At 48.0% G+C, this 24037-nt stretch overlaps 1 protein-coding gene across 1 annotated transcript in view; it reads right to left on the reverse strand.

Moving 5' to 3' along the window:
* The window catches only part of SLIT3 (slit guidance ligand 3), a 553294-nt gene that overhangs the window by 443980 nt on the left and 85277 nt on the right, over positions 1-24037 (reverse strand). Inside the window, exon 4 of the mRNA XM_019740962.3 lies at positions 10571-10642. Within this exon, the coding sequence (XP_019596521.3) occupies positions 10571-10642 (72 nt within the window). The remainder of the gene's footprint in view (positions 1-10570; positions 10643-24037) is intronic.

The raw sequence follows: 24037 nt of genomic DNA on the forward strand, positions 1-24037 counted from the left end.
CTCATGTGAAATTATGTCTGCGCTTTCGTTCAGCAGCCTGAAAGGGATCTTCATTTATCTGCCTGGGATCGTCCTATAGACAGAAGGTTTTAAGTGTATGTGTGTGGTATGTTATGTGTATGTTCATGTACTTTTGAGAAAAAGAAAAGGAGAGGAGGTAATATAGAGTCATAGGAAAGAGGTGATTAGGGCCATGGTATTAGTGAAATTGATGATCCAACATTTTTTTCTGTATTGCTACTACTGATTTCCATTTTCTCAAAATGTATTGAAGCTGGGTCTCTCTGAGCATCTGGAGCCAGAGCTCGGAGTTGTATGAATCCTAAATTAAAATGAAACTGAGATGAAAGGAACCAATCCTTGGTTACCCTTTCACCCTCTTAAAAATGCAGTTTTCTCCCTTACAGCATTTTGACCTCCAAAAGTCAAGATGCGCCCTTCACTAGGGGAAATGTTGGCATGATTCTATGTATATTCCAATCAAAAGCTGACTCACTGATAAAAAATTCGAGTCCACCACCCTAGACACACCAATGAAAGGCCAAACCATCGGCTCAATAGCTGAATACTCTACTTAGCCAACCACGGGGAGAGTTCTTGGCTATACACCAGGCAGCGCCAATCTAGACGAGGCCAGACTTCCAAGAGGCGTCATCACCCTAAGTAGGGTGAGGAGAATTAGAGAAGGAATGATGGGAAGAAAGAAACATCATGAATAAAACATTAAAATATTATTGTAAACCATGAATCAGAAACTCAGGTCCAGCACACCACATCCAGGCAAGGAGCGTGCAATTTACTTAAACTTCTCCATTTCTATTTGGTTTGGACAGTACTGTGTTATCATAGTTTTGCTGTTGTTAATACTGTGTCAACACTTTCATTACAAGCTTCAATCTCCAGGACTTTGTAAATGGACTGCAAACCTTACAAATGGAAATTAATGTTCAATGTCCAGGATACTGTGCCCACAGGAAAGCCAGAAGAAAGCCAAAGTTACAGACTTTGTGTGTGTGAGTGTGATCTGAAATTATGCTAGAATTTGGGGCATCAAATTAAAACAGTATTTGTCCCCTGGAGAGATTCCCAAATGTTGGTTGAGAATGAGAGATGATTAGGCTCTTTAGAAATGTTTCTGTTGATGGTGAATGTGATTCGAGAACAAATATTTCAGGATTATTAGATGTGGGTACATTTGCATCATTCAGGCAATTGAAGAATGTGTGTTTGGGGTCTGCCCACCTCAAAAGGCTGATGTTTTTCTATATACAATGTGGTATTTCCCTGACATTGTCAATTCCCTAGGCAGTTTCTACCTCCAGATTCGGAGGAGGACCCCGGGGTACGGGTGAGGCTGGCCTCTGGGTCTCATTCTCCGCAAACGGCTGTTGTCACTGGAGGACGCAGCCTTTACCTGAGCACTCTTGGAAATGGCCATGCAGTCCTGCCGGCTGGCTGACCCTACCACATGCCACAGCACATGGTGCTCTGAACTGTTCCAACCCTGCAGGTGGGGCCCGGCCAAGGAAGTCTGAGGAGCAGCCAGGTGGCGAGGAGCCCATACTCACACCCTGTGGGCTCAGCTCAGACACGTCTGCATTCTGTCCTCAGCATCCTAACCACCGGCACGTGGCAGCGACACACACACACACACACACACACACACACACACACACACACAGTAGGTATTCAGTGAATATTTTTAGGATCCTGGTCACGCATTTCTTTTCCTGGGAACTGGACAGGAATGTCCCCAACGGGGAATTAATTGACTGATTTCCAGGTATCAGCTGGGCGTTTGTTTTATTTTTACATTTTCCCAACTCACTGTTTCCGTCCACAGCACAGAGAATGCCCGGCCGGACGTGCGAAGGCTTCCAGTGGCATGTGAGAGAGCTGAACTCTTCTTGCCATCAGCTGTTTAACGTACCACCCACGCGGAGATGCAGGAGGCTTCCTGAGGTCCTTACACACCTGACCCAGTCTGCCTGCATTCTTCCCTTCTCCGTGCAATTCCGTTGGCCCTAGGGTTTCAACATCATCACCAGGGTCCAGTGTTTTGGACCAAAGGTTGGGCTGACTTCCTTTTAGGGTAGCTTGGCTCACCCTGATCCATCGCACGACTCTGGAATGGTTAACCCTTTGCACACATCTTCAGAAAAAACATCTGGGAACCCCCACCAAGTAGACCAGCAAAAACCGTTTACCTTCAAACCAAAGAAAATACTGAATCCATGAAATCACTTAAGCCACCCTTCCAAAGAAAGGGGGACTCAGAATGTTTTATGCAGCAATCTATAAGAAACTCATTTTGTGGGATGTTTCACATTCCAGCCTATGGTTTATTCCCCCATATATCCCTGCCAGTAATATCAACCAGATGTGGCAAAGAAGTCTGCGCAGAATTGTAAAAATTACAAGCATATTCTGTAATTCCAAAGCATTGTAAAGTCACAGCTTGGTTTTCTTTCTTAAAAAAAAAAAACACACACACACAACAACTTCCTAAGCTGGCAGAATGTTCTCAGTTCAACTATCGCCTGATCACTTTAGAAAACTGTTCTGCTGGCCCAAAGAGCTGAAGAATTTGAAAAAGTAAAACCCAAGTTTATCTTTGATAAACTGGAGGGAATTTAGAAATGTCTACTTGCAAACATTCATTTAAGTCTATAAATTTTTTCTCTTTTAATGTTTCAAGTCTTAATATCCTAGATCTCAGATATGAACATGTGTTCATATATGCTCATAGGAGCATAAAGTACAAATACTGAACTTTGAACGCTGCAGAGATCCATGATTGTTTTTTCTCTCTCTCTCTTTCTCTATTTCAAGGTATGCTTCAACATAGGAGGCACATGATAAAGTATAATAAAACCACAGAATTGGGTGTCAGAAAGACCTGGGTTTATTTCTGGTGAGTTAAACTCCTGAAGACTCAGTTTCATCGCGTGTGGTGGGCATAGAAATACCTGTCTTGCAGGAAGACCAAGGAAGGTGGCAAAGGCAGAAGGCACCTAACACATCAAGAGATGTTTGACTCCTTCCCTGCCCCCAAATCTGTAAGGGGCTGTACTAGATCATGTTTCTGAAAACATGCCTCATGGGTGCCGGGCACCAAAATCACCCAGGGCGCCTGTTTACAAAGTCAAATCCCTAAGTCCATTCCTGATCTACTGAACTAGACTTCTTGGGTACATGGCTTAGGAACCAGCATTTTAAACAGGACCTCAAGGGATTTGTTTTCCTCTCCATATGCTAAGTTTGAGAACCATATAGCCTAGATCCTTGCTCTGCAGAGTGTGGTCCTGGCCCTGGGACATCACCAGAAGCGTGTTAGAAACGCAGGCCCTAAGGTCCCACCGCAGACTTCCAGAACCAGGACCCATACTTGAACAAGATTCCCAGATCTTCCGACGCATGGTACAGTTTGAGAAATGCTGGCCTAGATAACTTTTGTTCCTAGCCCTGAAATTCTATAGGATGTGTCTGCAAGACAATTCTAAGTGTTAGCCTGTCATCAAGGATAAGACAACAGGCTTCTGTGCTCGGCTACATAAAACTGCAGTGAAGGAGAGAGAAGAAAAGAAACCTTGAGTGACTTCTTTCCTGGTTCCGGTTTAAGGTCCTGCAGAGACAGTACAACTCACACAAAGGAGAAATCCCAAGAGCGACACGGCCCCCACTGTAATCCATTACGTATCCACACGCGGATTAGAGCAAAGCTGTCTTCTAGCACAGGACAGAAGTTGCCATCGAGGAAGTATTCATATTCCGTAACGCAAACCGAAGGTCTGCCTCACCACAGCGTTAAGCACTGGAGGAATGGAGAATGAGGAGGTGGAAACAGAGCTCCAATTTGCAGGGACATTTTCCATGAGCTTTAGGTGGCTGTGCCCCTGGAAAAAGTGACCCCGTGTCTGCAATGGTGAGGCTGGTCTCACCATCCAACCCTGGCCTCTGAAAGCTGGGCCAGCACTACGGGAGCAGGTGTCTGGGACCCAGCCACAGGCAGGCAGGCACTGTCGGAGGTTGCCACCACCACAAGGGATTGGTTTTCCCATCATCCTATTATCATTTCACCACATCAGGTAACAACTCTGCTGGAAAATTGAGCAGCATGGGTTTTGTTTTCTCCACCAGTTTTTCACTTTTATAGCACTGTTTCACATCAATACAGAGTTTTATGGAGACACATATTCCATGTAGTGATGCTTTAAAGTTCAGTGCAGAACTGGAAGACTAAGGTGGCTGCAAAAGAATCTGTGAATCGCAGAAGGTACTACCTAGAGTTACAAATCTGGACTCATCTAGGGCCTCACAGAAATCAAGGAACTAGAGCCAACCAAGCTTCTACTACGTGCCTGGCACGGGGACTAACTAGGAACGTCTCGTGACTACAGAATGGAAACCGTGGTGAGCACTGTGGGCTCTGCAGTCAGGCAAGCCTGGGTTTGAATTTTGGTTCTGCCAGTTACTGGCTCCGTGCCCTTGGGCAAGCTGTCTAAGTCTCGAGCACCCTTGTTTCTTTGTCTCTAAAATGGGGACAGTATAGTATCTAGCCTCCTAACCTGAGAATGAGTAAGAGAATATACGGGAAAGCAGTTCGCAGAGCATGTGACCCACGGTAAATATGCAACACACATTTGGAAACGATTATGTGTTAATGTGTCCCCCACTCCCATCCAATTCATATGTCAAAGCCCTTGTCCCCACTCCTTCAGAATGGAGATCAGGTCTTTCAAGAGGTGATTACGCTAGACTACGACCATTAGTGTGGGGCCCTAAGCCAATATGACTGGTGTCCTTATGAGGAGAGGCAGAAACACCAGGGGTGTGTGAGAACAGAGGGGATGGCCATGGGGAGAGGCAGCAGGAAACCAACGCTGCCAGCACCTTGCTCTTCACCTTCCAGGCCCCAAATTCCTGTTCTTTAAGCCATGAACAGGAAACGAATTCCTGTTCTTTAAGCCATGCAGTCTGAGGCACTCGGTTACGGCAGCCTGAGCATCTAGGACAGGAACTACGATGGTTCTTCCTGTTGCATATAGCAAACCAGCTGGAGACTGAGCAAGGGGAGGTCACTGCCCAGGGTCACCAGAGAGGAGGATGCAAACCCAGGCCTGTACACTTCCCTAGTTTCTGTTCTTTGTGCAAATACTGGGTTGCCTCAAAGAGACATTAGCTCACCTTGCTGAACACAGCTTCCGGGTTGATTGGGGAAATAGGGCATGTACACACACGGCTGTGATAAGAGCTGAAAACGGCAAGCACAGAGGAGAGGTACAAGTATGCAGAGATGAGGGTTCCGAGAAGGGCTCGCTCATTGGAAATAAGTTCCCTGGAAACGGAAGTGTCATGTCCGAACTCTGAGGGCCGCTGCTCCGCCATGATAGGAGCCCCAGGGACTCGGGCTAAGTTGGTCGGCCACATTTCATAGTGTTTCCAACTGCCTGGGGATTAGCTTCCTGAGTGTCTGCTATTCCACTGACCCAAGTGAGCAACAGGTTTAACCCTAGTGGTATCTTTTAAAAGCTGTCAAATACCCCGCAGGACTGAGCAGAGAACAGTTGGAGGTGTCTGCACCACTGCTAGCATAACTGCCTACCCAGCTACTGGTTTACAAGCACTGCCAAATATTTAATGGGCTCTTTGGACCTAAATGCAGGAGAGGTGGGCCAAAAGGACCCCGGTGGTCTGCTCATCCTCAGATGGCGAAGCCAAACCCTTAACAAACAGTTGTGAACAACTGTGTCGCTCCTCTACTTCCAAGCTCTAATCGAGTGAGATGGAGAAGGCTTTTAATCCCTGTTTTCACCTTGTCTTCTGCTCCTGCTAAAGAATTTCTAGCAGTGTTAGCTGCTTAACCTCTAATAACCAGAAATCCCTCACTCCCTCTTTCATGTGTAGGTGAAAGATACAGTTGGAAGGACACACGCACACACACACAAATTAACCCACAGACCATGTAATAGAACATGCTCCACCCCACCCTCCCTAGCTGACCCAACTGAGACCCAGAGCGCTGAAGGAACGTGCCTAAGGTCACACAGCTTGTGGTGGGCGGAGCCAGGGTGAGGACCAGGCTCTTCCCACTCCAGGAACAGTGCTTCCCTCAGCCCTCACCTATGTTGAAGCCTGGATTCTTTCCCAGGTGCTGAAATGTTCCCACCACGGATGCCAAGGCCCCAGCACATGCACCGGTCCGCCAGTCAGCTAGCGGAAGTGAACCACTGTCATCTCTCCCTGAGCTCTTGCTATGTGCTATCCTCAGTGCTACAGACGGCCCACGGATTGTGTCCACGTATCTTCACACTGACACAGAGAAGGTCCTGTTGGTGTCTGTTTTACTGATGAAGAACCTGAGACTTGGAGACGTTAAGCCTCACGGCTCCTAATCGGCAGCCCCTTCACCGTTTCACTTCCCTGCCATCTCCTAGGCTGTGCTCTGGATCAGGAGCCCCTAGGGAATCTGGGAAGGGTGGAAGCACAGCCCCGACCTTGGGAACCTTACGATCTGCATCAGGATGGGAGGGAGCCGATGTCCACTGAGTGGAAAAGGCATGACGGGGAACCTGCTGGGCGTTTCACAGACCACGGTGATATTACAGCACCTGAAGCTCAGGGCACTTCTAAACCCTAGCAGCTACGGCCGTGCTCCATGTGCTTGAGAGCAAAGTAAGAGGACAGATACACCAGTAATACACACGTGCATCAATGAATCAGATGGCACTGGGTCTGAGGGCGTGGGAGCGGGGTAACCAGCCAAGGCCTCACAGAAGTGCTCGGATATATGGCAGGGCCATTATCGGTCCTTTCCAGCCTAACTTTACGTCTCCATAAATACTCAGCATGGCAATGTGGCATGGTAGTAAGTGTGGTGACACAGGCACACGTGTGAGTCCCTGGCCCACTGTATCCTGGTTACATGAGTACGGATAAGTTAGACAACTCTTCTGAGCTTCAGAAGTAGATTTAACAAAGATTCCCTTCTGGTGTGAAGGTTCAATCTGAGCCTGAGGCAGAGTGTCTAGTGCAGTGTTGCTTCTCAGAAATACGGGCTGTACGGACAAGCCATTGAAGCTCTGAGCTCTAGTTTTCTCTTCTACAAAATGGGAGGATTGAGGCAGGGAGCTGATTACAGTAGAGAAAAGTAGACTCCGGTGTCAGATTATGCAAATTGGAGTCCTGGTTCTGTCACTCAGTAGTTCTTTGATACCGGGCAAGTTCTTTAACCTCAATGAGCACCAATTTCATATGTACAGGACAGTAATATGCACAGTACCCACCCTCTAGGGTTGTTAGGAGTATCAGATGCGCTACATGTAAAGTGCTCAGAACAGTACCTGGCACCCAATGTGCTTGCGACTGTTACTGTCTTGAGGTGTTACTGTGCGGTGCCAAGGCACTCATGCACGATACGGGGAACTGCAGAGAGTGGATGCTCAGGAACCGTGTAGGTATCTGTTGTTTTCAAGTTTGCATCCGTTCTGGCGTCTGATTACAGAATTATTCTTTCCTTTGAGAATCCCACGCCCAGGCCCTCATCCCCAAACAAGTGGGATGGATACCCGACCACGGCTTCCTCGCCCAGAGGACACCTATCACTGCAAACAGGACCTCGCTCAGACACGGTTGTGTGGCCAAGTTAAGCTTTCCACCTTCAGTTTTCTCCTGCAGGACTGCTGGCCAGGGCACCCCCTCCCCTGAGTTGCTGGAGGAGAACCCGCGGAGTCTTCTGCTTTTGGCCACCATCATGTGTACTGAGCCAAGGGATGGACACCACCGAGCCCCTGGATCCTGCTGTCCCAAAGCCACCTACAACCATCATGGGACTCGTCAGGCATAGGAACTAATACATGTCCTCTTTGGGTGACACTGACTTTAGTTACATTTCTGTCACTAGGAAGTAGCAGTATTACAATAGCAAAGGTTCTCAATAAATATTATTTCTCTCTCCCATCACTACTCGAAACACGTCTGATTACACGTCCATAGCCCTTGGATAAACACTGAGTATTAAGGAGTTTCTGTCTGTAGCCCCAACGAGAAAGGGTGTGACTGGAGTTGCTGCACGTCTCACGTGCAGGCTCAGGCGCAGATAGCCACACAGTCTCCACATTTACCATTCCCTAGAAAATGGCCCGCTGTGTCTGCTGAGACGCAGCGCTCTTTTAAAACAGAGCCGGTGGCATATGTGTATACACACTCATGACTGCACAGTTATTGATTTCTAATTTGTACCCTGTTTACTTCCCCAAACGGCCCTGGAGTGGCTGACAAAGTAAGACAAAGACACAATAGGGCCATTAAGAAAAATCAAAGCTCAAGCCCAGAGAGAAAAAGGGATTGCTGGTTATAGCCCAAACCGGCGTTAATATAGCTGCTTCAATTAAAAACAGAAAAAAATTCTTTTTAGCTCTTAGCCTTTTGGTAGCCACTCAGAACATCTCATGATGGGGCACACAGAGAACTGCCACGCTGGAACAAGCACCCGGGAAAAGCCTACTGAATGAATTAATGAGTGAATGAATGAATTGTGGGTAAAAGAACCAAGGATCCCCTGAGAACGCTGTTTATACCCTCAGGCCTGTATCATTCATCCATTCATCCGCCCATTCACGAGTGTCCACGTGTACCACACTCTGCCTGGCTAGGGGCCTAGACAGAGCAGGAGGGGGATGCCAAAATGAGTCCAGCATCGTCGTCCCAGCCTTTCCGGTGTAGCTCTCTGGCTTGAAGCAAAAGCTCAGCACTGTAATTTATGTCAGTGCTCATAGCAACTCCTAGTTTCTTCGTTGCTCCCAGAGAAAGGAGATTGGAAACCAAGGTTGTGAGGGATGCAGGAGTAACAACAGTTATCATGGTGGTTACACTCACATCACACTTTATCCCCTAGAAAACACACACGCACCGTCGTCTTACTGGACACTTACAGCTGCTTGTGAGGTAGGTAGAAGGGAATAGGGCCTGTCTCCCTTTTCCCGATGAGCATATTTAGGCACAGAAGGGAAAGTGACTCTCCCAACCTCCCTCAGTAAGAAAGTGGAACACTCAGACCCCACCTGCTCAAAGCCTCCTAGCAGGCCCAGCCCGAGGTGCCTTCTATTTGCCTAGAAAGCACTGCTGAGATTCCAGACGAATAGCAGATAGTCTGCATTATTTAGTTAGGAGCAGGTTGAGAAGGCACAATGGGTGAAGAGATGGCTTTTAGGTGAGCATTTAAAGAAGGAACAATACAGAGGAGAGGAAGTTCAAAATCAAGGTGATTTCCCTGTATGCCCTCTTAGTATTGCTCACTCGGCCCGGCTAGACACTCACTGTGCTTCCTCCGCCCTCACGCCCATCAAGGTGAATTCAGAGTGAAAGAGCGGAAAGGGAGGCATATACTTCCCCACATTTAGCAAAGTCGGCCAGGCGGACTGAGCGAGAGAAATGCAACACACAGCACGAGGAGACCTTGACAGAGTACTGGTGTGTCCTAGAGAAGGCAAGTGAGGTCATTGTACCAAGGAAACACCAGCCAGACCTTGCCTATTCTTGCTCCAACAAAGCACCCTTAAAAATACATTCATGTATATAGTCTCACTGTGTGTGTACAGATGGATGTAGTGCTATAGATTCCTAATTCAGAACTCATTCTTCAGGGTACACACCGACATGTGGTTCATATTTCCCACTTTATCCCGGGAATTGCATGCACTGTTTGACTGCACAAGTTGGTGGTAAACTCGGCCATTGGAAGTGAGCATGGTGGCCACCGCTTGGTGCCTCCCTAGTACCGTAAGAGTCTTCCCAGCCAGGCTATAAATCTCGCTGCCTGACTGCTAAGTAGCGTGTCACTGTGTCACTCCATTCAGAAGTCAAGCCTTGGGCACCCCAGTTCACCCCACAATGTATGCTAGTCCCTGCCAATAGGACTCTCAGGTTCAAAATCACGGAGTGGCTCACCATCAATAATAAGCACCCGCCTAATGCCCACAACACGGGAACCACAGTCTCCATCAGATGTACTTCTCCAGGTCCTGACCTTCCAAATGCACACTGAGTAAATGCACAGAGGCCTCTCCAACTCCTCCCGCCACATTATATCCTGGACCATTCCGGAAGACAAAGCAAAATTCAAGGTGTTTCTTTTCCCACAAAACGGCAGGCCTCCGACCCAGGGTTCCCAGACTGGCAGTGGTAGGAAGAAGGCGACTTGCCGGACTTGTAGCCAGCAAGGAGGTAAGGCTGAAATGTTTAGTCCAAATCCATGCCCTTGGAGACCACTGGGGGGGTCTCCTGTGAATAAACTCACCTTGAATCCCCCCTCAGGGAATTCCCCTGAGGTAAGTTCAGACCCAACTTAAATGGCAGTGTTTCCTGCACTACACAAGCTGCTAGTCCCCACTGGCCACTTCGGCCGCGATCCTGGGAGGGCAGGTTGGGGGCACAGCACACGACGCCCTGCCGAGGCCTAACTGCCAAGGTCCTCACAGCCTGAGGCCCCACACACAAAGGCAACCACGTTCTCCACATGACCAAAGCCAGGCAAGACACCAGGCAGAGAACACGATTCGACGCTACTCACAGTCTGGTGAGCTTCGGCGTGCTCTGGAAAAGCAGCTCTGGAAGGACTTGGAGCTTATTCTTGTTCAGACGCCTAAAGAGGAAGAGGAGAAAGAGAGGGTGTCAAGGGGACATTAGAGTGAATCAAGCATCCAGACACCAGTTCAATCAATCAATGAACACGTATTAAGAGTCTTTCCAGATTGTTCCTCGTGGGATCCTCAGCACATATAAGGCGTATTCCGTCCTGTGGAGCTTGTAGTTAATCAAGTAGGGGATGGAAGGCGGAAGGTCACTCATAAGCGAGGACAGCCTGCCCACTGCCCTGCCCATCACGAGCCTGGAAGAGACACCACGAAAGGATCACAACATTCTTTCCCACCGACCCAGACAAGCCTTTGGAATTTTTCTCACCATGTGCTCCAGAGAGCGATTGTCCAGTGACAGAAGTGGCATGTGAAATGGGTGGCTAAAAAGAAATAAAATACCAGAGAGAAAATTCCAGATCCTAAATGGTGAGGTGGGAGGGAGAGACAACGGTTGCTATAGGAACAGAGACGAGGGCCAGGCACATCCCCATGGGTTGGAGGGCCCAGTGGAATCTCTGCCAGCCTGGCTCTTTGGACCAGAACAAGCAGGGCCCCTTTCATGGGCCCTGGACACCTGTGCCTTTGTGGGTACCTTCTTCCATAAAATAATAAATAACAACAATAATGATAATAATAATATATTTTACAACTGCGTTGGTATAAAGTCCAACATGTTAATATTCTATATTATAACATGTCCTTTGACCTGAAAGTTCATTTCTTTCTCCTATTTGTAAAAGAAATTAAACCATTTTCATGGGCCCATCCAAGTATCATTGGCCCTGGGCACTGTCTACACAGGCCCAAGGGTACAGCCGGCTCTGGGCCAGGGATCGCAGTTCTAGGAAATACAACGTAGCCCAGTAGGAATGCCCCAGGCTGGATGCTGCCAACAGAGCTTGACTCTCCCCTGGGAATGGTCCATGCTAACGTCACAGAAAAGAAGGCAGCCTGGGTGTCTGAGGGATGCCGAGCCACTGTTGTGGTCTCCATGATGGCTGCCGTCCTGGGGTCGTGTGGCCCAGAGGGAGACGCTGTTCCATGCTCCCTCCCATGCCTCTCTGTCCTAACGTCGTCCACAGCATAATCATTAGTGAATACCCAAACCGGTGTCCCCACATCTTCTGCCCCCAGAATCCTCAGCATCTCACTCCCCCAAATCTCCTGGGGCCAAAGATCAGTTTCTAGCCTGGTTGAATTTCTCCGCTTAGCGTGAACGGTGTTTGCTTGGTTACGTGGGAGAACTGCAGCGCCCCATCCGAGAGCAAAGCCACCCGAAGGGAAAGAAAAGGGGAGCTTCCTCTCAGCTTCTGGCCCCAGAGCTCACGCTCTCCCCACACACCAAGCAGCCACATTGCCTGGGTGGAATTTTGCTATTTTCCCCCTTTCATCCTAGGAGATAGCTGAAAACTTCAGAAGGACAGGGGACTAGAAAGAAGTAAAAAAGGGCAAAGCGTGTGAGAGAGGAGCATTGAAGACCTCAGAGGATAAGGCTGCCGTCAGAAGTGTGTTGCTCGGCCCAGGGGCTTCAAGCAGTGTGTGGCAGGCGTGGCAGGCGTGGACCAGCGGTGCTGCCGCTGTGACCCCTGGGGACCTGGCCGGGATAAGCTCCGATTCCCTGGCCCCAACGGTGGCATGACTCCCGCACCCGTGCTCTTGTGAGTCAGGTTTTTGTTTTGTTTTCTAAATTGTGGTTAAAAAAAAAAAAAATCACACGACATAAAGCTGACCATCTTAACCATTTGAAGTGTGCGGTTCAGCAGCGTTAAGCATATTCACTTTGTTATGCAACAGACCTCCAGCACTTAATCGTCTTGCAAAATGGAAAGGCTGCACCCATGGAATAAGGCCCCGTTCTCCCCCCCAGTCCCTGGAAGTCACCATCCCACCTTCTGTCTCAGGGCTCTTTTGATCACTCCTGGTATCCCCTTCTTTAGTGTTCCTGTCACTCAAGTGGAAAGAAAGTGAAGAGCCCTGGGGAGAAGAGGGGGAGGAGGGATCTGGTTCCTTATTTAGAGCAGTTCCCACACCGTCAGCGATAAATCCCTTTAAATCATATGGAAGCACTGACTGGTCCTGGAGAAGGCGTGGTGGCAAAACCGGGGTTGGCCAGGGCAGGGTTCAGGTCTGGCTATGCCACACTCTTGCTGTGGGAGCTTGGGGACGTTATCTGGCCCACTGAGCCTCAGTTTTCCATCTGCGTAGTACCCCTCCTCACCGGGTTGCCCCAAGTCTTCATGACACAGTGTATGCATAAGTGCCTAGCATTGCAATAACAGCACGGTGATAATATAAATGGTGCTTGTCGAGTCCTCCCTGCATGTCGGGTGCTGTGCTACATGCTGCATGGGCAGGATCTCAGGCAGCGGAGCTCGGAGGCGGGAGTTGTTACTGTCTGCATCTGATAGGTAAAGACCTGCGGCCTAGAAATGGTGAGCACATTCCATAAGACCGCAGTGTTGGGAAGTGTGGAGGCAGGGTGGGGACCAGGTGGTCTGCCTCCAGAGCCCTGGCTCTGAACCACTATGTTACTGGCAGCCTTTCAATAAACAGCTCCCTTCCCCGTTCCTTTCTTTTTCCTCGTCTGCCTTCCATCCAGGGTTGCCGCCCAGACAACCATCCACCCTGAGTGCACATCCCTCCTTGAAAAGGACTCTCTTGGAGGTCCCTGAGAATTGGGACTCTTTGTGGGCCTGTCTGGAACCACCCTCTATTGTCACAGCTGCACAAAGCCTAGTGACAGTTACACTCAGACAACCAACACTCCAGTCTAGGCAAAAGTCCTAAAATTCAGCCCACCGTTGCCTACTGTGGGAAGGGTGTTTAGCATTCTCAAAGTCCAAAACCATAGTTGAAGCTAAAAATATAACCAGCCTGGCTCTAGGAAGGGAAGGAATCGTTTTCTGTTTTTTGCCGGTATTTGTGGCTGGACAAAAATAAAAACACAACCAAATTTAGCCATTTTTGCTCTGCCTGCTGCTTCCTAAACCCTGAATGAGGATTCCAGGGCGGCTGGGCTGGGCCCGGCTCTTTTCCCCAAAGACTCAGGGTCTTTCTGATCCAGCCTGGGCGGGCCACATGCGGGTTCTCTGGATCACAAGGAGCTGCACACTCCGTTTCATTTCCAGTTGATTCCAGAATTAATTCATGTTTCCTTAGTGAACCAAGCTGGCCTAGAAGGTCTTCCTGGAAGAGCTGATGAGGGCTCTGGGCTGCAGAAGGTGCACTTCTCATGTGGCTACTGTCAGAGCAGCTCCCGAACAGGGAAATGAACAGACTGAAATGTGCCGTGGTCCCGAGAGGGACAGGTAAGCACTGGACTACAGACAGTGGCTTTGGCCATGGTACCCTCCATCACTAATGCCATCTGCTACTCTGTCACCCTGGGCCCAGAGGTGGCATTCTCCTGCCGTAGTTCAAGCTGGAAATAAAATCTGAGATGCCTGGACGGAGAAAAGGACTGAAAGGGACCCATATGAGGACACACCTGAGGAGGTGGACAAAAGAGGCTACAGGCCAGGTAGGCGATGGGATAAAGCCCTCCTTGGGGTCCTTACTTCCCTTCCTCTAAGATCAACACACTTTCTCAGCTGTCCTGCTGGAACAACAGGGAACATCAACGTCAAAAACCCACTGGCTGCCAGTAGCAAGGTCACTCTGCTTTTCATCCTGAACTGGGAAGCTTCAAGAAATAGAGCCTGTCTGTAGGACCACAGATGAGCTTCCTGGAGGTACCTAGGTAGAAGGTCTAATTAGAGGTTTATGGCACTTTGTTGAATTCATTCATTTATTTGTCCATTCAACCATCCAACCATTAACTTACCCATTCATCCAATCACTATCTGCCCATCCGTCCATTCATCTATCCACCCATCCACCTATCCATCCATCCATCCAGCCATCATCTCTGCAGTCATTTTTCAATATGAATGTACAAAGATTAATAAGGTGCAGTCCTTTCCTGCATCTGCATAATAAAATGCAGATGATTAAGAATGTTAGATGATTAAGAATGTTTCTTGTGGAGGAAACAGACATGAGAACAAAAAGTTACACCATGATCTTGTAAGGAAATGTACTGCGGGAGCACAGAGGAGGGGCAGCTAACCCAGAGATGAGTAAAATAAGGCTTCTCAAAGATAGTGGTTTGGAGTTTGCTTTTGAAGCATGATTGTGACTCTTCTGGAGACAAGGGCAAAGGTTTTAGACTTCAAGGGCAGTATGTGTGTGGCTATGGGGCATGAGGGGATGGGGGCAGGGGACTGAAAAGCATCTGGGGAGCAGGCTTGCATTGCTGGAATATGGAGGTGACGAGAAACACAAGCAATGCAGCTGTAGAGCTCGGGAGTGGTCACGGCACAGGGGTCCTTGTGGGTCGCGATGAAGGATTTGGGCTTGGCTGTTCCCTGAGTCATAGGGAGCCAGAAAAGGGGTGTGAGCAAGGACATGATAATGTGGTTTGGGTGCTGGGAAGTTCTCTGGAGTAGCAGCAAAGCAGTTTGGGAAGAGGGTGACACTGGGAGCAAGGAGACCAGTTAAGAGAGTTCCTGAGTAATCAATGTGGCTGTGTGAGGACCTGGTTAGGATGGAGTGGGACTGCAGTGCAGGAGGGAGACGTGATGTCCAATCAACAGGGCTGTGGGACTGGATGCTTATGAGGGTTGAGGGAGCACAGGAACTGCAGGAGCTAAAAGCACCCCTGGGACTCTTGCCTGGGTAACTGATCAGTTGAAATTACCGATCACCGCTGAAGGGAACAGAGAAAGGGGGCACCACCACGCGGAAGTTTCAGGGTTTCTGTACCACAGGTGTCTCTCCAATATGTCTGACAACTGACAGCAGTAGCTAATAAGAACACTAAGACCACGAGTCAGGCACGGTACTGACCACTTTACCATCTCATTTAATTCCCCACAGAAACACTTCGCGGCTAGCAGGCTTCGTCACCCTAAGGAAACAGGCCTGAGAAGGGTTAGGCACTTGCCCAGAGTCAAACTTGACCAAAATGATGGTGCTGGGATTTGAACCCAGACATCTGAAACTACCTATGCTCTTAGCTACTGTGGATAATGATGATCTTCAATCCAACCCTTCCTTATAGACTGTCTTGATGTGTTACCTGATGCGTGGATCTCATCCTTCCATTATGTTCTACGGTCCTCGAGAGTGGGCAACACATCTAATATCAGCTTGGTGTTCAATAAGAACCCCTTGAATTTCATGAATAAATCACAAAACAAGGATGGTCAATTTGGGGAGCCTGAAGAATCAGGTGAGGAAAGCTATCCTATCTGGAGGTCAACAGGACTTCCAGAAAGCCCACTTGCTTGAGTCTGTCTGAAGCCTCAGAATCTTCTCAGAGACTCAGCTTCTAGACTCACCTGCCTTACTGACCTGCCAAGGTGTGAAGTGGGTGGGGCTCAGAGCTTCCCCTCACTAGGTCAAGGGTGGTGTGAGAGGCCTCCAGGCCAGAAGGAAGCATGGTACGTCAGCAGCAGGCCCCAGCACCACCAGAGCAAGTCCCTCCCTTATCTCAGGGAGGCATGGAATGTCCAGCTGCCCAGCTACGCCTAAAGGAGGGAAAAAGTCAACGTGTGGGAACTTCTAAAAATCACCAGAATTGTTTGCTTTAATAACGAAGTTAATTGGGTCCCCTTCTCCTGGCACTTTCCTAGGCAGCCTGGATGCTTTCCATGTCTACTGGCACTTTCGGAAACACCAACTTGTCTGATACAACCAGGGCCAAAGCAGCTTTGTTACTCAGAATAGAAGGTCTAGGCCTCCCCTGATGGAGGGATGGAGAGTCCCAGGGCTCCCTGTGAGCTGGGACGCGAGGCGGGAAGCCCCAGGGATGATGGCGGGCTCCAGGAGAAGGGTAGCACCAAACTGCAGAGGTCTGGAATCCCAGCTCAGAGGTGGCGACATCATCCATGAGGATGTACAGATGTCACGGTACATCAAGGGAACTCTGTGAGCAGAGTCCAAAGAGCAGAGATTTTGTCTTCAGTCACTTGCTGTAGGTCACTAAAGGTCTCATATTTTTTTGGTTTCCTTGCCTGTCAAACAAATGACAGTCAGGCTTTTTACATGCTATGCAAATTTTCAGAAAGCAAATTGGATGCACCCTGATCAGTCTGGTGAGGAACCTGATTTGTGATGGTTGCTGGTTTACCCCACCGTCTTGCTCAGAAACGGTCCCACGTGTGTGAAGAAAGCTTATTTGCCTCCACAGCCACGGCCACTTCAGTTGCTTGACTGGCTCCTCTTTGCCATTGAGATTTTCTGTTTCAGATTTTATTTTTATTTTTTGGTAGTAGCTTCACTGAGATCCCACTGGGGCCTCTTTTCAACAGCACTTCTGGACTAAGCAACAACTTATTTGATGGTTTGGGAGCAAGTTGACCTGAGTCTTGTGTTCCACGGAATTCAGCATTTGTTCAGCGACATTTAGGTTGGCTTATGACAGTTCTGAAGATGTTATGTTTAATCTGTAACTTCAAAGTGTCCTAATTAAAAACCTTTATTTTTGACATCTCTGTAGGAGAAATAACTTTGTAGTTGGTCTAAAACTCTCGCCTGTAAGCAGTTTTTCCCTCATGGAAGCTGTTTAAGAGAACCCTTTTTATAAAGAACTTTAAGTTTATTTAGGAACACAATGTCATGTAATAACAACACAGGTGAGCTACCTGAGAGGGCTGACTGGTTTAACCCCTGCATTGGGCTTTGCAGTGTTTCTCAAAGACTCAGTAAATGGCAGCCATTGCAGCTACTAGTATTATCATTATCATCATCCCTAAATGCCCAGGAGGTCAGTAATACGGGAGATTTCTTTTTCCTTCAGAGGTGACTGTACTGGTCAGCGAGGCTATTAGCAGTAACAAATGAACCCCCAAATAGCTCTGAGTTAACACAGTAGACACAGATTCCACACTCATGTGAAACACTCGCCCCGTCTTGTAAGACGCCATAGAGGACTTGTGGCCTCCAAGGCCACGGTGGCAGGGGAAGAGAGGCAGGGAGGAGCCACCCCAGGTCATCATTTCTTTGACAAAGTCGTGACTCATATCACTTCTGCTCTCAGTCCATTGGTTAGAACGGGTCACATGGCCAAACCACTGCAAAGAAAGCTGGGAAATCCACAGGGGTACTTGAATATTCGGTGTGAACTATCATAACAACAAACTTGCCTTAGCATCAAAGCAATAATAATGACCTCTGTGTTCTTGTTGTTTCTTTCTTCCTTCCTTTTATCTACCAACATAGTGCATATAAGGGTGTGCTAAGTGTTGTGTGAGGTGTTGTATATACATCATCTCATTTCACCCTAAAGCAACTCTTGAAGTAAACATTGTTACTCTCATTCTTTTACATATGGAAACGGAGACACAGAGAAGTTATGTAACTGTCTGAAGTCACACAGCTGATAGAGAAGGTCTGGACAGAGTTCTCTCTACCAACATCTGTCCTTGAACCCTTCAGCATTCTGCTTCCTTAACTCTTTGGTGCTTGGCTGACCAGGAGGCATCACAGCAATCCTAGGAGGGAGGCCAGCAACAAGTATGTGCCCATTTGATAGCTGTGGAAACTGAGTCAAAGCAGACTAGAAAACTGACCCTGTGATCCCTTGGCCTTGCTGTCCAAAGCCTATTTAATGATGTCCCTCTGGTTTTAGAAGAAGGCTCTGAGGGCTCCTAGAAATCACTGCCCCCAAGGCAGGAGAAAAAAATTCTGAGCCATCTTTTAAGAGCATTTATCTTCACTTCCCTCTCAGACCTAAAGGGTCTGTCCACGCAAAACTTCACCAAGGGTATTTCAGCCCCTGCCTGCCCTTGGAGGTCACTCTATCCCTATATATATAAGATGTATGATCAAACAATACGGTGAATGTTTAAATAAAAAAAAATTATTACAATAAAAGACACATCACCATTAATCCTTCTCAAAATACTCCCCCTCTCTTCGAACACACTTATCCCATCATTCTTGCCACTTTCTGAAGCAGTTCTAGAAGTCCTCTTTCATGAGTGTCTTTAGTTGCGCCGTCGTGGTTGCCTTCAAGTTCTAAATCGATTCAAAACGTTTACCTTTCATGGTCATTTTGACTTTGGGGAAGAGCCAGATGTCACACAGTGCCAGATCTCACAATGTTTTTATTTGACAGAAATTGCTGTACCAGAAGCGATGTGTGACATGGAGGCTTTCTGTGGTGATCATAAAATACGGTAAATGCTGCTGCCGAGTGTCATCCAATGGAAAGGCAGGGATCTTCAATATGGGAAGTGGCAGTCAGTTGGGTGTCAGCTATGATTGAGAGAAGGTGTGTTTTAAAGTGTGCCGTAAATCATCCTCCATAATGACAATGCTCCGTGTCACACATCACTTCTGGTACGACAATTTCTGTCAAATAAAAACATTACAGTGTGTCCTCATCCACCTTATTCACCAGATCTGGCACCATGTGACTTCTGGTTCTTCTCCAAAGTCAAAATGATTCAGGACATCGAGGCAGCCACGAAAGCATAACTAAAGACACTCACAAAAGAGGACTTCCAGAATTGCTTCAGAAAGTGGGAGAATGATGGGATAAGTGTGTTCAAAGCGAGGGGGTTATTTTGAGGGGTATTAATGGCAATGTGTCTTTTACTGTAATTTTTTTATTTTTTATTTAAACATTCACCATAGCTTTTGATCACACTTCATATACAGTCCTAGAGAGCTCAGGGGCTTGCCCAGGATCTCACCTTACTGGGATCCAACTCAGGACTTCAGCATGAAAAGAAAACAAGCACAAAGACCTCCAAACAACCCCTTTTGAACTTTGCCGCACCTCACATTGGACCAATTTTCCTCCAATTACACGGTTGTTAGGAAGAAAGCAGAGCACATCAGTGGCCTGAGCCTGCCTTGCCTCTGACCCCTGTTCCTACTGCTGCCACATGCTCAAATACAGTTCAGGAGACCTTGACTTTCCGGAGGAGAGAAAGGGGTGGGGGAAAGAGTGGAAGGAGTCCTGTCCACACAGCAGCAGTGGACACTAGTGGCTCTGCAGAGCACGAGGCAAAGGGCACCGAGCGTACCCTGCTTCCAGGGTGGGTAACCCACAGGCTAAGTCATGTTTGCCTAGAACAATGCAGGGAACCCCAGGAGATGTGACCAATAGGCTGCTATCTAGGACTAAAGCCATGAGCCGGGTCTCTGAGGATCCCCAGCAGATTGTACACAGAACTCCATTAGTACACTGAGGGCTCAGACTTCAGGAAAACATGTCTAGGGTGGGAGAAGACAATACTTTACACAGGTATGTGAATGCCCATACATAGACATGCAACACACGTGACATACACGGCAAACACAATGCACATGCCCCATCAGAGTCACACATAACTGTCCGAGCTGGCCAGATCCATTCCAGGAGGCCAGACCATGTGGCTGTGGCCCAAGCTCGGATCCCCTTAGCAGTGTCTTCACCCCACATTTCTAAGGTGGTCAATAGGCCACGTAGCTCCCGAGACTCAAGAATCATGCCTCCATCTTTTCTGACTCTCTCGCTCTGTATCTCGCCCGACGCAGGGTTCTGCACACACCCCTCCCTTCTCTGGGAGTTCTCTTTGCTCTGCTACCAGGCTGGCAGCTACAGAGGTGTTAAGATGGAAATCTTGTGAAGGCAGAGCAGACAGGATTTGCTGATGGACTGGAAGTGAGGCATGGCAGGGGGAGGGGGCGGCCAATTAGGGTAACGGTGAGGTTTTGGCCTGTGTATCTGACACTTAGAATTGTTGTCACCAGAGATGGGGGAAGACTGGACACAGCAGGTTTGAGGGGACTCAATGTGGACATGTTACATTTGGTATGTCTATAAATATCCAAGAGTAGATACGTCATGGACAATTGGACATGCAAATCTGAGCTTCAGGGGTAAGACCAAGGTAGACATGTAGAAGGTATTTAAAGCCATGAACCTGGATGTGGTCATCACTGGAGATGAAGAAAAGAAGAGGAGAAAAGTCCGCGTGCTGGGCTGCACTGGAGACTAGAGTCTGGAGGAAACAGCTTTCGGTGTGGTAGGGGGAGAAGCGAGAGCGAGTGGAGATGTGGAAGCCAAGTGAGAAAGGGCTCCAAGGAGAGAGGGAGGGCGGGGTTGATTTGCCAAATGCTGTGCCGAGGAGGACGTTGGATTTGGCAAAGTGGAGCTCCTTTTGTAACCCAGAAAGCGCAGCCTGGTACAGACGAAGGCAGGAACTGTGAACTGCAGTGGTTCGAGGAAGAGCGGGGAGAGAAAAGCAAGGGAAACCAATGATTTTGAGAGATTTTGCTCTAAAGGGGGACAGAAAATAGGCTGTTAGCCAGCAAGAAATATGGGGTCAAGAAAGGTTCTGTTGCTTTATTTTTTAAGATAAGGGAAATTGCTTATACTGATTGGAGTGACCCGGAAAATAGGGCAAATTGATGATGCAAAGGATAAGGGGGAACTCTTAGAGGCTCACAAATAGGTGACAGGAAATCCCAGGGTACAAAGGTTGGCAGTGGCCTCTGACAGGGCCAAAGACAGGTGATCTGTGCCAACAGTGGCGGGGGTGGGGGGGTTTGGGACAGAGGTTAGAGGACAGTGTATGGCAGATATGGTGCTGGGCGTCTGTGGAAGCCTTTTCCGACTACGATTTTCTCAGTGAAAAAGGAAGCTAGATCCTCAGCAGAGACTGAGGAGGGGACGGAGGTGTTTGATGACTGAGAAGAGAAAGTGAGAAATAGTCGTCTAGGAAAGAGCAGGGCAGTGAATTGACTAGGAAAGGCTGGCGGGTTGGCGGGCAGCAGCCAGTCTCACTCGAGGGTAGTGGCCCTGAGTTGTGAGTGAGATTTGTCCACATAAACGTGTTTATTCTCCGGTCATCTCCAAGTTGCCTGGGTGGCAGGGTGCAAACCACCCAAGATTGAAATCAGCCAAGATTAGGGTTTATCCAGGTAACGATGGAGGAAGACAGGAGCAAGGGAGTCGAGGAGATGTGCTTATAGTAATTGTGAAAAGGGGCCATGAAATGTATGCTGACTGAAGTAGGGGAGGTTGCTATGGTCTGAATGTCTGTGACCCTCCACCCAATTCATGTTGCAATCTTAACCCCCAAGGTGATGGCAGTAGGAGATGGGGCCTTGGGAAGTTGATTAGGACACTGGAGCAGAACCCTTCTGAACGGGATCAGTACCTTTATAAAAGCGGCTCCAAAGAGTGCCCTCGCCCCTTCCCCCATGTGAGGAGACAGCAAGGGGCTGGCTGTCAGCAACGAGGAAGAGGGTCCTCACCAGAAGCCCACCATGCCGGTACCCTGCTCTCAGACTTCCAGCCTCCAGAGGTCTGAGAAATAAATCTCCGTTGTTTATAAGCTACCCAGCATTGTGTTAAAGAAGCCAGAAGAGACTAAGACGGTGGTGGTTAGGCGGATGAGGGCCAGGGCCTTAGGGAAGCCAGGCTATGGTCCTAGCTCTGCCACCAAGAGCTGTGTGACTGTGTAAACCACAGCAGCTCTCTGAGCCTCGGTTTTCACAGAAGTCAGAAAGAATCAGTGGGTTAGATGAGTCCTATTCTAAGATCCCTATTTTACTCTTATTCTAGGAGCTGGATAGGATCCTTGGATTCTAAGTCCAGCTCTAAATGAGCTGTGTGTCCTTACGATTTAACCTCTCTGTGTCTTGGTTTCTTCATGTGAAAATGGGGATGACGATATCTATGAGAATACTCCTTAGATGTGAAGTACCATGAGAATAGGGATTTTTGTTTTATTCACTGTAATTCAGAATTTAGAATAGTTTCTAGCAACTAGTAGGTGCTCAATAAATATTTGCTGGTTGGTTGAATGAATAAATGAATGAATGAATGAATATGTGAAGACCCACTTCCCCTGCCCACAGAATTACTGAGGAACAAAGGAGACCTCGATGATGGTAAACCGTGTGAAACACTTGAAGTGCTCTAAGGTGCTGTGCTGGGTGCTTCACTTCCGGCTGTTCCAACCAGGGTATCTCACTAGGGACCTTCCAGTGTATTGCAGCCAGGTTCCTGGAAGGCTGCAGCCACGATGGTACGGAGTAAACGCTTTTGCCACAGTGCTTGACAGAGGGCCCTAAGCATTCAGAGTATGAAACACACGTCAGCTGATTTGTAGAAAGGGCTGAGGGGGAGGCAGCAACAGCTTCCAAGTTGAATGAAGCCAGACGGAGGGTGAGGGTCTCTACACCATGCGGGGCTTTGAGTGAGGTTTCTATCTCTGCAAAGTCTGGGGTGACAAAAGGCAAAGGCAGAAGACCCCCAAAGGCTAACTCTTTCCTGTATTTGCTGCCTGGGCATGTATGCGAGAGCTATGCTGGGGGGCAGAGGGGGAAGACTGAGAATTCCTTAGAAGTTCGTATTGCTCTACAAAAGCACGCTCCGTAAGACACGAAGCATGCCGGGAGCAGCCTACGGTTAATGTAGAGTCATTTCTACTAGGAAATAAGAGGAACATACTTTAGGCAGCTGAGGACATTCCCCCCTTAAAATTTCCCAAACAATGCAGCCAGCTGGTTCTAAACTGGAAGGTGTGAGCATAGCACACCACAGACTTTCCATGTTCCCTCTGGATTACTCTAGGCCTTTCGTTTGGGTCTCCAACCTCTTTGACCCACAGGGAGGAAAACGAAAGATGCAAACTGAAGGATAAACACTCTAGCTGGTATATTTCATGGAGGGCAAGCACGACTCAGCACAAATTTTCTGGAAGTGTACTGTTTAAAATGGTTCTGCTTGAGAAAGTTCAAAGTGAAGAAGGAAGGAAGGAAGGAAGGAAGGAAGGAAGGAAGGAAGGAAGGAAGGAAGGAAGGAAGGGAAAGAAAGAAAGAAAGAAAGAAAGAAAGAAAGAAAGAAAGAAAGAAAGAAAGAAAGAAAGAAAGAAAGCAAGCAAGCAAGCAAGCAAGCAAGCAAGCAAGCAAGGAATGGGAAAAAAACAGGCCTGACAGCTAAAGATTCAAACATTCCTAGCTCGTGAATGACAAATTTCCCTTTCATTTCTGTTCTAAACACTTGCACTCTGCAAGCTCTGTTCATGATGGTATGCTTCCCTGGGTGTTTATCGAGGTATCTAGATATATGTCTACATATTTAACAACAAAAGAGATCTTTTGAGCCTTCTCAGGCATGAGATAAGGAATGTAGAGTAATTATCTGTGACCAATTCTCATCTATAACTAATTAGAATTTTACTTTCTCATAGCATATCCTTCCTGGTTCAGGTCCATTTTTTTTTTCTTCTTTTTTTCCCTAGAAAAGGAAGATACCTGGATTTACTTAGAACTTAGGGTAGAAAGAGAACCCAGTGAAAGAGCAAAAGGGTGCTTTTCAGATTGCTTTATTCAGACTGAATCTCCTTTGGTTA

Source organism: Rhinolophus sinicus, chromosome 5, assembly GCF_057876585.1.
Source record: "Rhinolophus sinicus isolate RSI-liver-muscle chromosome 5, RSI-T2T, whole genome shotgun sequence".
NCBI lineage: Eukaryota > Metazoa > Chordata > Mammalia > Chiroptera > Rhinolophidae > Rhinolophus > Rhinolophus sinicus.